The sequence below is a fragment of the Falco rusticolus genome, chromosome 11 (genome assembly GCF_015220075.1).
Source record: "Falco rusticolus isolate bFalRus1 chromosome 11, bFalRus1.pri, whole genome shotgun sequence".
Taxonomy (NCBI): Eukaryota; Metazoa; Chordata; class Aves; order Falconiformes; family Falconidae; genus Falco; species Falco rusticolus.
Window position 1 is genome coordinate 8,253,951 of NC_051197.1, and position 15,570 is coordinate 8,269,520.

General features: G+C 38.9%; 1 protein-coding gene across 4 annotated transcripts in view; it reads left to right on the forward strand.

Annotated features, from left to right (window-relative positions):
* Window positions 1-328: 328 nt before the first annotated feature.
* The window catches only part of LOC119155386 (BEN domain-containing protein 5), a 965,021-nt gene continuing 949,779 nt past the window's right edge, over window positions 329-15,570 (forward strand). For all 4 annotated transcript variants that reach the window (XM_037404023.1, XM_037404019.1, XM_037404021.1 and 1 more), the window contains exon 1: window positions 329-367. In XM_037404023.1, coding sequence (XP_037259920.1) covers window positions 337-367 — 31 coding nt within the window. In that variant the 5' untranslated portion in view covers window positions 329-336. The remainder of the gene's footprint in view (window positions 368-15,570) is intronic.

Sequence of the window (15,570 nt, forward strand, 5' to 3'; positions counted from 1 at the left end):
CTCTCCTCACGCACGGCCGTTCCCGCCCTCGCGCAGCGCCCGCTGCCCTCACGCTCGACAGCCCCACCCGGGAGCGCGGGGGCGGCCACCGGTCCGGGCGGTGAGGGGAGCGGGCGCCGCGCACCCCGCTGCCGTCGCGGCCCCCCCGGGCTCCCCGCGGCGGCTGGAAGCCTTTCCCCGGACGGCCGCCCGCTGCCCGCGCCGCCATGGCGGGCGGCGAGGCGGAGGGGGGGGGGGGCGGGCGCGGGACTCCCCTGGCGGTGACGTGTGTTGCCATGGCGACGCCCAGGCAGCGTCTCGCTCTTTGGGGGGGGGGTGGGGGGGATGACAACAAATATGGCGGAGAGGAGCAGGACGGCAGAGACGGGTCAGTGCCAGCCGCAGTCGCCTGGGCGGGGGGAGAGGGGAAGAGCCCCGTTTCTCCAGGGGCTTGTGGCAGTCGAGGGGGCCTGCCTCGCAACGGAGTGCGGGGGACGGAGCCCTTCTCTCAGGGGAAAGGGAGGGAAGCGCCTCCTGGCCGAGGGCACTGAGGTGAAGAAGGGGCCGGGGCAGAGGCCCCTGCCCAGGGAGCTGCGGAGGAGGAGAAGGCGCCTTCCTTTGGGGACGAGGAGCGTCTTCCCGGGGGAGAAGCGGTCGTGGGGAGCGCCCCTTCAGGCAGGGAGAGGGGGAAGAGCCCCCAGGCGCTCCAGCCCTGCCTGAGGGGGGCTGCCCCGCCGTGGGGAGGGGGGCGGGAGGGCCAGAGCCCGCCTCAGCCGGCAGGACGTGGGGCAGAGCCCCGGCGGAGCGAGGGCGAAGCTGGCGGTGGGGCAGCCCCGCTCCCCCCCGCGCAGGGGGCACAGGTGGCGGGGGGCGAAGAGCCGAGCCAAACGGTGGGGCACTGGAGTTCCCCTCACTCAAGAAGCCACGATTTGCTTTATTCAGAGTGAAAGAATGTCAGGTGAAGACAGTGGGTTGGAACTGGAAGTGCACCAGGAGGCTGATGGCTTGGGGTTTGGCCTGCAGGTGCTGCTTCACCTGTCCCCGGGGGCTGCTGAGGGCAGCCTGCTGCTCGCCTTACACCTCACATACCTTATTCTATGAGCATCACTTTAAGGAAGGTGCCAAATGTTCCTCTTCCTATTGAGGATATGTTAACAACGGCTCTTAACTATGTATATGTGAAGATAAGTTTGTCTGTGAAACCGAAGTTTTGCCTTTCCTCATAAATGATAGGGATCCTATAGGTACAGGGGTCTTTCCAATTGTCACAAAACACAGTTAAGGTCTGTTCCAACCTGTGTGAAAACAAACCTCCCCAAAATAAGTTCTGAAAATTAGAGATCTTAACATTTGGAGGATGAAACAAAGGTGACAGTTTTTCTGAATATTTAATATCCCACAGCATCATACATAAACTATCTGCATTCCTGAACCCAAAGTTCATTTTCCTAGCCTACTGTGTTAGCTGCTGTGCCTGTGCTTTTCAGCCTCAGAAGTGGCTCCAAATGAAGATGCATTATCCATAGAACTGATTTTGGATTTTTGGGCCACTTAAGGTGAAAAAAAACTTACAAACGCTGCATCTAAATGGATTTGCTGTAAGGTTCTTGAATTCCCCGTATTCAGCTGTGCTGTTGATGAACCCTACAAACCATACTGTGCAGTTGATTGTACATTAAACTTGTCCATGAGACAGGTGATTCTTTTCATCCACTGTGTTGTGTGACACTACTAAACACAGCTGATGAGCCCTGACTGTGCTGTGAAACAGGAAAACAAATCTCCAGTGGCTCTTTGACTTTGTCAGCTTTCCTACCTACTTCATCTACCTGTGTCTTTGCTGTTGTCAGTAACTTTCTTTAATATACAGTGTAACTTTCCTACTATTTCCAGATCAGTGCATAAACATGCTCTTGTATTGTGTTCTCTGCTGTATTATTTAAATCTGCAGACTTACAGTATTTGCTTTTTATTTTCAACCTTGTCAGACCCTTTCCACATCTACCCATTGCAGCTAACTAATATGTGATTTTATCATAAATGTTGTGTTTCAGCTTGTGCGGAAATCCTGTTTTGTTGCATGTTCCTGATACATGTCTGCTTAAGTTTTGCAATGCCTGTCTGGCCACTTTGCAAGTCTTGATTTACAGTTCCTTCTTTTTTGGAGGAGCCAGATGAGGCATTAGAAATGCAAAGAACCACAGTCATAGGAAAAAGACCACAAACTCGCAGAGATCAGTGGGACTTGGGAAGCAATCTTGTTATCTTGGACCATTTTTTGAGAAAGGACATGGAAAGTAGGCTGTACAAAAAAAAAGGTGGGGCGATGTAGTTTTTTCTTTTTTTTCTCCCCCCCCCCCCCCCCCCCCCCCCCCTCCCCTTTAAACTTTGGTTTCTAAGGGATCCTTGGCAGGTCCCCAAAAGAACCTGCTTGTCCCCTTAGTGCTGGGTGACACTGATGCTCTTGATGTGCTCGTAATGTACTTGGGAAACGTTATTGTTTTTGGTGCATCCTGACTGCTAAGTATGTCTTCATGATATGCCAGATCTGGACCAGTCTTTAGGAGATACAGGAATCTAGCTCTGGAATCTGCATTTTGCACAAATTTAAATTTTTATGTATGGTTGTAAGGAGAATGAAGCCATTACAGAAGGACCAAACATTGTTCAAAGCATGTAAATTGATTTAGCAAGTAAGACTACATTATACTTGCTGTTTTGTTTTTACAGAAACATCATGTTATTATTCCTGGATCAGAAAACAGAATTAATAACTAATTCTTATCTTCTGATCTTGAAATAATGATTATTATTTGTAATTTTCAAATAAGAAAACTGAGTTACAGAGAAAGGTAACTTATCCATGCTTTATAGCCACAGAGATTATTGTTATGGACCATTCTTTACTGATTTAATTCAGTAACCTGTGTTTGACAAGAGTCAGTGTCAAGGAAAGATGTCAGGAAGAATATAATGTACACTTAACAGAAGGGTGACTCTAAAATTTAGGTTTCTTCCTAAATATTATCTGATACTGAATTATATATATCTAAGATGCTTACACCCCCTCCACACTCAGCTTTGATAATATACTGTGTCAAGAAGCTTTGTATGTTAATTATACTTTATGGAAAACATACCTTTTTATAATGTAAGAATTTTTCATTTCAGTTTTATTAGTTACTCATACTTCTGTTATAGAAAAAGTGAATCTGTTAATCTTTCTTACACTGGTAATTATATTTATTGTCTCTGTATGTGCAGATCTTTTCATATTTCCATTCCTTTTTCTTGTAGAAGATTTTTGTTTCTGTAATAACTTGCAAATTTTTGCACTTTTTTTTTTTTTTTTTTTTTTTAATTGAGGAGAGGGGCTAGGACCACAGAATTTCACAAAGTACTTCAGAAGATGGCCTACCATTAGCTTTTATTACACTGTTACACTACACTCACTATTGTTTTCTATATAATGGTTTAAACTAATCTGTCTGTTTCAAATGAGATTGAGACATGATATGGAAGGTAGATTATCTCACATCTGTCTGCTGTGGAGTTCATGTTCTGGTGCTATCCTCTCTGGACTAGGCAGACATCTGGTATAATCCATTAAAATAGTTTCTGTGTTCTGATGTTTGGTTAGAGTGCTGCAAATCAACTCACTTTACCCTGGATTAATCAATCATTTTCCCATTGCACTTGGCTCCTTAGTCCTAGCTCTTTCCTTGGAAGTGCTCAAATCAGCTTTCTGCAATCAACTGTAAATTTGTACACTGCCCTGTCTGGGTTTCCAGGCTGAAACCTTTATGTCTCAAGCTGGGAATCCAAATTAAAAGCAACTTAAATCTTCACAAATTAAGTCTGCAGGAGAATGAAGGTGATTAAGACTAGTTGGTTGCTTCAGGAGCTTCTTGGTTTGACTTCTAGTTCTGTTCAGCTAACCTTGATGTCTCAGACCTTTGGAAGACACGAGATATAGCAAAGACAGCCAGTTTTGTTAAGTTTCTTCAAAAATAGATCTTACTCTGTAGCAAAGAGGACCTTATTAGCTTCTCTAAGGAAGATTTAGGAGTAGGTCAAAGTGAGTACAGAATGCTTGTATTTACTAATTTTTTGACCCATGAACTAGATGAAAGTGTTTAACTTTTCAGACATGGATCTAGCTAAAATTTCACTAGTTACCTCATTCTCCCCAGGTTACTCTTATTCTTCTAGGCATCTATATTACCTTCGGAAGACTTGCTTCCAGAGGCCTGAATGATCAAAGGGTGCAGGTTATCTCTCAGTTCTGTAATAGTTTTCTATCTGAGGCAGCTGCATATTAGCCTGGATTGACAGTTCTAATATGTGTTATTCCACAGTTACTAGTCATTTTGTGGGTATTAGTATTTCTGATATTTCATTGGGTCATCATGACTGAAATCATAGTGAAAGCAAAAAAAGGCATTTACTCACAGTACTGGACAGGATACAAATATATGTCTTTAGACCAAAGATCCTTGTTATCAGAACAAGCAGATTTCCCAGCTGGATGTGTAGTTTTTCATGTTTATTTACGTGTCATGATAGATACCTTGCAGAGCTATGTTAAGTCACATTTCATATTAAGAATGGTTAGAATTTTTGAAAGTGTTCATAGCTAGGCTGACGGGTTCAGGGAGGTGAGCTTTAAACCCCCCTCCTCCCCAAGTTTGGGTAGTAATTAACATTTCTAAAATACTTAATGTTGAGATCGTTATTTCAGAGTTCTGTATGTGGAAGGCATGATAGAATAGCTGTGTAAATTCTGCGGTGTTTTCTAATTGATTTTAATATGGTAGTGCTGAGATGGACTATAGGTTTTGGTTATTCTTTCAAAAAAGAATAGTTATTCTATTAAAAATACTGTACATTGCATATGGTATGAACACATTATAGTATCAGGAACATGCTGCTTTCTTTTAGGTGGCCTTAATTATCAATAAAAAGCTGAACTAAATAAGACAACCTAATTTATTTGTCTTTAAATATAGGCCTTTTTGATAACTGGAACTTCTCATTCAGTAGCTATGATGAAATTTAAAAAAGGAAAAATCAGCTAATTACTTTAACAATATTATTTAATCTTGGTCTTTAAAATAACACCATATATTAGTGGTACTTTTGGTTTTCCAGGCAAATTTCATTTCTTCAACTGAATTGTCCTTAAATTATTTTTGAATTTTCAAGTGTATGTAAACAGTGTAGCTTACAAGCCTGTAAACATAGCTGAATTCCCGTGTTTGGGAAAAGACATTGTAGTCTTCATGCTGAAAGGGATCTGCCCACTCTTTCTGTCTACACAAAAAGATTTCAAAAGTCAGTGGAAAACTGTAAGGGTACTGGGCCCAGACTTGCAGATGTTCACATGCCATGAAGAACTATTTACAGTTGTTTATAAAATGCTGCAGGATGTATTTGTAAACAAATCTAAAATGCGTTTTTTTACAAACACATTTGCCAGAACTTACTGATAGCAAGCATGGGTACATTTTAGCATAGGTAGTTTGAAATCCAGATGATATGGAAAAAGGTTTGTTAGTAAATTTGAGGCACTCTGTAAGAGACCATTAACTACTTCAGTTTTTTGCTGCTTAAGTTGGAATATTAATTAAAGTGATACATAAAAATTAACTGTAGTTGCTGCAGAAAAATAATGTAATAATCATTATACTTTGTTGCCAGTAGACTGATATTTAACTAATTTCCAACTTTTTCAGTTATCTAGTGGAAACAATCCCCAATAGAAGAATTCGTTGAGGAAGAGCTGCTGATATATTTTTGGTACTTACAGCTTTGATCATATTCCTATTACATAATTTGCCACAAAAGGAGACCTGAGAAATACTAATGAGGGCTTTATAGAGCCAGAAGATATAATTTCAGAAAAAGACAGAAACACGAATGAGTTGGGTGTTCCAGTTGCCATTTTTTAATGGTTTACCATTTCCTAGCTATATTTCTATCAGTTTTTTCTTTGACAAATAATCAAAGCTTCTGAGAGTTACTTACCTCAAGCCTCCCGTTTTTTCTTCCAGTGAAGTTCAAAGCACCCTATTAATTATTAGCACTTGTGAGAGTTTTTGAATTTGTAAAAAGTAAAATGAGACATATTGAGAATTTTAATAGGTTTTGTACTGAAATTTGTAAAACAGAAGTTTCTGCAAGTTTCTTTAGTGTTGCTGTCACTGTATTTATAGGCAGAAGTCTCATGCAAAAAACCAGATCAACCTCAGAATGCATTTACATGGCCTGCATAGCATTTCTGTTTCTTTTTAAGTTGAGCTTTATAGATTTAATACTCATTATTTTAGAGTCAGCTTCTTGTGTTAAAATGTAACTGGCTTGATCTCCATGGGACCACTAGCAGGACTGGGAAAGTTAGTTCTGCAGCACAAGCCTGCTTTCCAAATGGGACACCTAATACCAATAGCTGTAACCTTTCACAGAAGAAATGGACAACTTGTTTACACGCAGAGATTTTCCTTCCTCCTGTTCCTCTTTCCTCCAGCAACACCTGTTTAGGGACAAAAATAATAGAGTGGAATGGCTGTATAATCATACTTACTTTTTTTTTTTTTTTTTTTAAATAAAGAGCTAGGATACCCTGATGACAGAAAGCACCGTCCCCCAGTTAAATGAGGTGCTAGAGGATACAGAGAGGAGTTTGGTACAGATATTTACTGCTAACGTCATTCAGATCCAGTGGTGCTGCTTCTGCTCAGCAGTGGTGCTGCTGGATGTGGACTGGCTCCAGCATACCCACCTAGGTGTGTGCATTGTGCTACGTCACTCTTGTTCCTGGAGGACTGATTGTGCTGCCCTTTCCAGGACTATGTGATTCTATAGAAACCAGCTTAGTTTTCTCAAATAATCACCAAAAGTAGTTGGCATGCAGAGCCTTGATGCAGAATTGTTATGTTTAGATTGCATTGTACCTGAGGTAATAAATTCTTCTAGGCTCAAGTTGTGCCTTCAGTTATGGAGATAAACCAATTTACTAGTAATCGAGAGCTGGTTATGGGCACACACCTATGTGTCCCATGTCCCCACTTCCCTGTCACATTGTCCCCACAACTCAGTTTCTTGACTTTGCCACAGGCTGAGCCTGTCGTTTAAGAAGTGTTATATTTTTAAATTTTAAATATGTTTTTTTGTAGAGGAGTGAAGGCAATGGGTTGATTAATGTGGATAATATGCAGCTGTGGCCTTGCTACGAAGGCAGTGGGTTGATTGACATAGATGATGTGCAGCTGTAGCTCGTTCCTGCTAGGTGGTTAAAGAGCACTGAGGAGTATGGGAGAGGATGTCAGGCAGCAGAGAGAAGGAGGATTGTGGTTTGGCCTTTGGAGGATGGAGAAACAGCATAGGCAGTAGAATCTGACCAACAGTAAAGCCTTGTTGCAGCTTGGTAGTTTGCTTTGTCCTGTGACATTTTTTGAAGTAGTTTTACTCATTGTATGCCAGAATGGTTTGGAAAGCTGCTCTACCATAATAATAATAATAATAGCTTCAATTTCATTTTGTCACAGGCTGTGCAAATTCGGAGATGTTGACTTCAGTATTAAATCTAGGACTGTGATCCTGCAAATGTTGGGCATAGAGTTTGATGTATATATGTGTATAGTAAAGTGTTTTCATGGTTGGTTCTATTTTAGCATGAGTAATGTATTAAGGTTAGAGGCTAAATCTTATACAGTGTGATACATATATTTTCTAATATACATATGTGTCCCTGTTCTCTCAGTATGGTTAACTGGCTGACTTCATAGATTCATTGTGGTAAAAATCAAGTGTGGAAGAGGGGACGGGGGGATAAAATAGTTAGCTTAATTCTTATAATTAAATAAGTTATCTAACTGTGTTTTGTTTACTTGCTAAATCATAAAGCTGTTTACTTAGCAGTGGATCTCATAATCATGAGTGAAAACTGGCAAGATTTTGCTTTTACTTATAGTTTCATAACCACCTTGAAAAACATGTTAAATTTCAATCTCCACAAAAACAAGTGGAACATCAGTTCCGGTGATTCACCAGAGCAGAGCAGCAGGAATCCTTTCCAAAGAAAGCCCAGCTGGATTCATTACAGGTCTACTGATGCGTTTTCATTTGCAATAAGCAGCAAAGTTACTGTGTGATTACAGTAGACTTTAGAGCTGGGTAACACCTATCAAGTGGCTATCACGTTTTCATGCATATGTAATGCAGATGAGGTAGTATGATGCACTTGATTAATGAAAAAATTCTCAAATAACCTATAAAAATCCAAAGCCTATGGCATTATTTCAGAGGAACTGTCCATGTAAAATAGGATTGTGAGATAAACTTGCCTCTGTACTACTTAACTATATCCAAAGTCTGTGGTACAGCAGAATAACAGATGTCATGTAACTACCCTGAAAACAAGTATATCTGTTGCTTATTTTATTTCTAAGCAGTACCAATAATCAGTAATTTGAGCTTTCTCTATGTAAGCCTTCGTGTAGGTAGATTTTGGTTTGTGCTCCAAATATTTGAAATACTTTGTATGCATTTCATATTCCTATAAATACTATATCAACTTAACACATGCTTACTTAAAAACTGCTGAATATGGTGTATTAGTTGTGTTTTCTATACTTAAATTCCTGTTGTGTTGCTGATGCAAAAGTTAATAGATCAAGTTTGCTTTGCTGACATTTCTATGTTACAAAACAGGAATTCTGAAACAATATTTAAATTTTTTGCTATGCAGTCCATATACTTTGTGAATAAAATAAAACACCGCAATCATAATTATTTCATATGAAATACTAGGTTATGCAGAAGTGTTTATTAACCAAAGAGTAAATGCAGCAATGTGAATGGGCAACACTTAGGTGAAGATATTCTCAGTGGCTTAAAATGCTACTTTTTGGAATGGACTGTTTTGGAAAGTAGGGGATAAAGGTGCTAGTCTCAACTAAGAAGTTAAAGGAATTCTTTCAATGAGTAATTATAACTATGACAGTAATTAATAGTGGAATTGATTTCAGCAACCTCAGGGAACAAATTATTCCAGAAGTAGCATTAAAATCCCCAAATTTATTCAAATATGTAGTAGTCAAGAAGATTTTAACTCCAAAGTGAGAAAATTAAGTGTCTGAAAATACTGTTGACTTAAATTGACTGACAGAAGTCATGCCTACCTCTAGACAAAAAGTCAATCAGAAGCAAGAGTAAAACCATATCTTTAAATTACACATATTCAAGAGCCAAGGAAAAATAAAATTTCAACCCGAAGAAGGATGCATCAATTATGGTGCGTAATACACAGGACGGAAACTGTCAGTGAACTTCTATCACTTGGTTTTCACTTATCCCACTCCTAATGATGGCCCAAGCTGTTGTAGCAGTGTGCAACTACCTCTCTTCCAAGTGTTTGTGAACTACAGGGTCTTGAAGAGAAATATGGTGGTATGCAAAGCTGCTGATGTGTTTCCCCACAGGACTTTTTGCTCTGTGGAGCCCTCATGGAAGGCCTAGTTTCCCATGTGTAAGGATTCATTACCCCCATAAAGATGTTGGTGGCTGAGTTGGAAATTGAATTCAGGTCTCCTGAATGCTAGAATTAGTGATAATAAAATAATTTTTTTTTATTTGAACAGGTGCATCCACAACAAATTTACAGCAGTCACACTTTGGATATTGAGAAATCAAACCCCTCTGAATAGCGGGTTTGATGCGGTACTACAGATGGCTTGTTGAGGCTCATCAGGCTGATTGCTTTTGAAGAATACCTGAGAAGAGATAAAAGCCTGATCCAAATTAGAAGGCACAGCTGTATCACCTCGGTGCTGAACCTGAAATAATGTCCATGACACAGCTTATTAGCTCAGGTGCAGGATCACAGCTATAGCTGTCTTCCGTTGGCCTTGCTGGGATTACAGCAGATAAGCTCATGCTTTCCAAAATATGACATAGGTATCTCTTTAAATAAAGGTCTGGAAAGCTCCCGTTCGATCAGCAAACATAGTAAGACATTGAAAGGGCTAGGAATTTGACATGAAAGGGGTAATTTTCATGAACGGAAAAAGCACTGTTTATGTGTTTCTTATTTGACTTTGCTGATATTCTTGAAAGACTTCTATAGTACTTCATACCTACTACTTTAGGAGATGCCTTTTGTGGGCAAGCATTTTGAATGTGATAGTCAGGACTGAGGTATATGAAACCTAGGGCAACTAAAATGCATAAAGCCTTGGCCTTTTTCAAAAGCTCGAATAAACCTACTTCTCTGTTGTATCAGGAATAATTATTACCTGTTGAGTCTTTTTCAGTTTCCCAGCTGAGAATCAGTTGATCCTAAAGAAAGGAGACACAGAAGTTGTTGGCTTACAGAGATTTCAACTTTAGTAGGCACTGAAGGCTACATAATCATGGGTTGGGGTCATTGCACTGGTTACTACATATCAGATGCTTTGGTTGTGTTTATCTTGCCTCAATGTGAGTTATTTTTAATTTAGAAATGTATTTTGTCATGACTTCTTGCAGTTAGGCTGTCATTAAAACAATTTTTAACCATGCAGTTCTCATAGGATAAAACCCGCCTAATTGATATAGTGCTTACTCCTGGTTGGGTTATTCAGGGTCTGGCTGTTGGTCATGTAATTATATCTTGTGCTCTTAAATCAGAAAAAAACCTATTTATTCAAGAATATACAGTGTGGGTAAAGGAAAAAAAAAGCATGGAGGAAGTAGTGTTCTTATATTGAAAACAGGTTTTGCAATAAAATATGGTTTTTATTGTATAGGAGGGAAATGGTCAATGTAGTCTGTAGGCCGGATCTGCTGTTGCTTTATCAGTGAAAGTATGGATTAAGCCTGTTTCATACCTTCTGTATGAAACCTGAAGTATTATACATGGAAATTAAAATTTGATCTGCACCAGCAATAACTAGCTAAATCAATATCCTTTGGCTGGTGCTATTTCTTGAGGTTGTTTAGAAATATCTTTTCATAAGCATTTTGCATGTAATCATTCTGCATTTAAAAACCTCGTCAAAGAAAAGTTAATGAAAATACATAGTTATATACATGTGTCTCATTAATGTACATGATAACCTGCTTTTGTTAAATCAATGCCCAATAGCTGGGGCAGCTGTTGAAACATGGATATATCCACATAGCATATGTGGATATATACATAGCTTATATCCGTGAACCTTTCCTTTCCTTTCTCATATAATGCAAAACCAGGTGTGTAATGATTTGTTTCAAGATTAGGCTGTGTAGGAAATACATAATTTTAGGATGGTACCAGCAAATACTAGTGAGTGACTTCAACCATCAACACCTTTTTTCAGTTTTGTGGGTTATGTTATAGTATCATGAGCTTTTCCCCTTACCTGACGTTTTCTACTAACTACAATTCCAAACCCTGCAATCATCTGTTTTGACTCATCATTTTTCACAGGTCACATGCACTTCTTGTCTTTTTGAAATCTGTAAGCAACTGATTTCGCAAAGACCCTGCAAAAGAAGTTTTACCCACTGAAGTTCTGTAGTACCACACAAGGGATCTGCTTTAAATCTTCAGTTCTTTTCCTGCCTCAGAATCCCTAGACACAGAATTTCCTCTTGCTTGGCCAGAAAAAGATTTTTTGGGGGTGTTCCTACCTAGTATTTGAATTCCTATGCACTTTTCAGCTGGTCTTTTAGTATCTCCTATTATTCGTATGCGGACCTAATTCTCTGAGCCATCTCTTATCTCCCAGAAGGGATGGACTTGCTGATACAATTACATATTTGCAGATATAACTCTGAGGACTAGCTGAGCTAGGAAACTATTATTTACTCTTTTTCTCTGCTAACTGGGGATGTATGTGATGCATCACATTTTTGTTTATAATTTATGTTTTATACTTTTGTTTGATCTGTTTTTATTTAAAGAAGTATTGCTACTATAGCAACTGTTGCATCATATGATATCTTTGATATTATCAAGATGCCAAATACTTGTTAAAGAATAAATGTGTATATCAGATTAAATTCACTGATTCTTACAGTATTTTAAAATAAACATATTTTCAGTTAACATATTTGGTACTACTGTTTTTTTCAGTATTTTTTCCCTTTCTAGTGATGAGTATTTTAGTGGATAGGTTAGAGTTTATAAATACAGTAAAAAGAGTGATGGTTATTTTTCTTGCTTGCTGAGTTCAAAGCGTTAATTTTTTTTTTAATTATTTTCGTGAGGAAAAACTGTTCATACCTTTTTGGCCATTTTGGATTTCACTAAAGTGATACAAAAAATTCCATTGCTATTTGCCTCTGACAAGAAGGTATATCCTTGGAGATAGCCCACATTGAGATAATAAATAAATATTCTTGAAGTTATGCTTTGAGATTAGACTGGAAACAAATATTACATATAACCAAAAAAACAAGTCAACACAAGTTTGCTTATTTTCTTTTTCTGTAAACTTGTAAGTCACTGTGAGTGAGTAATTGTTTAGAGCAGTATCTGTCTGCCAGATGTTGTGTTCGGTTCAATGTTCTCCACTACATTTTGGAAAGGAGCTATAATTGACCTTGGATTCATAATTGTATCGCTGTCTGGATGTGCTTATTTTGAATGGACCAGGCAGTGGAGATTTCTCATTACCTTCTTACACTTGATCAGCCAATAAGTTCACAGCTTTGTCTTGGGCTAAGCACCTTACATACTTTTATATTCCTGGCTATCTTTAGGCTGTCTGCTTAATATGAGCATTTCAGCAAAGTGCTCTTTGTGGTACCACCAAGCCTTTTGTAGGGACTCCATGGAACTCTTTAGTGGTCATTTTGCTTTGACGTGTTTGCATGTAAAAACAAGACTTTCCCAGTTTCATCTTCGACTGAGACACCTATGCCATACCTTCTGCTAGAGTAAATCAGTTTGGGTATGTATATCTGAAGAAGTATGAGTGTTTAGGTATACATATGCCTTTTAGCCCAAAGTAAAAAGTTTACAATGCATTAGCCAAGGAATTGTGTTAGGGAGGTTAAAAGGGTATGCATTAAAAGGGATGTTAAAAGGGTATGCTGTCTGGTAGCCTCTGTAGAGAGAGTTACTTGTGCAGTAAAATTAAACCCCCCCAAACAATACATTACCATGTTTCCTTCCTATTTATGCAACCTACCACAAGCTTTTTCAAGTTCCTGGCAGTAAACTTGCAGTTTATTTTTTCTGAGTATTTTCAGAAACTTTGTAAAGCTCTGAATTTACCTGATAATCTCTGCTGAACCAGTGCTTGTCTTTTATTCAGCATATTTCCTTAAATATGAATATCCTCTTACAGTTTGGAGATAGACCCTTGACAAGAAGTCTGTTGGTCAAACGGGAGGAGGAAAGTAATTGAAGAGACAATTACTTTAAAGATGCTTTATCTCAAATTTGGTTTCTGAATAATGACCCACTGTTACTATTTTTTAGAACTAGACCAAGCTGTATGGGAATGCTGTCTGTGATAATCAGCATTTTCCTTGTTCTGCTTGACTTTTGAGATGGGTAATGGTGACAGTATGGGCACAGTACTTGAATGTGAGGCAGCAGGTGTGGTTGGTACCATGCCGCATATTTTCCCAAACCCTGGGATTTGTAGTGTTAACATAATTTCTTCCATTTCTTTTCAGATCATGGTGACTGTGAATTCACATTTCAGATTGACAGAGCTCTCTGCAGTGTGTTTAGATTCTCAGGTTTATGCCCAATCCTTGCTGCAGGATACATGGCTGTGAAGATCTCAATTACAGTTGTGTTTTCTTCTTTTTCTTAGCATTTTTAAGGCCAGTGGAGCTGGAACTCCAAGCTCCTGCCTGCTGCTGCCTGTAGGATTTTTAGATTTTTAGAATGGCCATAGACTATTCAGAGTTCATAGCAGAAATAAGTCTTCTTGAGTAGCAGTGATGCTGAAGCCTAGGCACAATGACTGAAAAGATTTTATTAAAAAAAAAAAGAATTGGAGGATATAATCTGCCATAATGCCTATAAATTTCTGTAAATTATATTATATAATTTTGCTAAAATTACACTGTTGGCAGTTTTCTGATTTGTGGAAAAGACACTGTTATTGGCATATCCTCCATAAGTGTTACTTGCTCAAAACTTGAGTTGAATGATGTTGATCTAGAGACTTGTTATATTTAGGAGCTAATAGAGTTGCCATTGGTCATCGGAATGAATTTTTGTTTGTTGCAAACTGTATTGAGAGTTCAGATTCCTTTCTTTGTGTGGGGTTACAATAACAGTACTGCTCAAGGCTGATGCAGGTCTTTGTTAGGATACCTGAAAACTTTTCCTGGGCCTTGGATGATGGGAATCTGGCTATTAGATCTTTATGCCATAGAAATTTTTAGTAGCAAAATGTATCCTAATCTTGTTCTAAAATAAGTGTCTTATAGCAGAATGAGAGGTTCTTGATGATGTTTGTAATGTTTAAAGCAGACTTCTACAAAGATCATTAGCAGTTTTTGTATCTTTTCACGTTAACTTACCTTTCTAATTGGCTATGCTTATTAGGCAGTAAGTGTGATTGTAAGAATGTTGCAGGTTTTCCAGGCAAATTCACTCTATATTTTTCTATGTCTTTTTTAAAGCAGCTGTGCTCTCCTACCTAATGTAGCATGAGGGTAGCTGCTGGCTGCTAACTGTGGATTCTGAAGTTTGTGACAGCTGGAAGCTTGGGCTTGTTGTTTACCCAATTCAAAGAGTAACTACTACTTACTTAAGAGGTACTTCCCTCTAGAAACTGCAGTTTTTAAAGAAAATACACCTAAATTTGCATGATGTTTATTGTAGCAAATACTGTTTTCATCATCATGACAAAAATGTTGACTTTACCCTTTGAACTTAAGAATAGCAAGAAGCTCTCGAAGTTTCCAAACTCTTCCACCTAAGAATCCCAGGCCCCTGGAACTGATTCTTTTCATTGTCACTAGTTTGATCTGAAATATGTCCACGATGACAATAGTGATGAATGTGGATACCAGAAGAGTCTGTCCAGGTTTTATTTTAAAGCCTTATATACTTACAGAGATTTCAGACACCTACAGATTTCATACCTGATAGAAAATTACCGTTGAAGTTTAATACTGGGGTAAAAGTAAATCCTAGGGATTTGCTGGAAACTCCAGGAGTTTAAGCTATGAAGAATTAGAATAAAATAGCTATGTGTCTTAAAGCGTATAAAAAATAGTTGACAAAATAAGACCTACAGTCTGAGAAAATTTCTTTGCTAAGTTACTTTTGCCTTTGCTTGTCTTACCTAACCTTTTTTCAAAGGAGAATCTGGTCTCCTTAAGTGTGACGTGCAGGATATACTTCAGTTAATTCTCTTCTTTCCCCTTCAGTATGTTTCAGATAGAAGTACTATTTCCCTTCCCTACAAGGCTCTGTCGTACATCTTTGCTTTTAGTGAGGAAAATCTACTTAGGGCTCCCCAGTTGTGAGGACACTATCTCTTTACTGGCCAGAGAACTTACGGCTCAGTCTAACAGTCGCCTCTGTCCGAAGATGGTAATGTATTCTCAGCAACACTCACTGCATCTGCTGAACAGACAAGCGTGAAACCATGT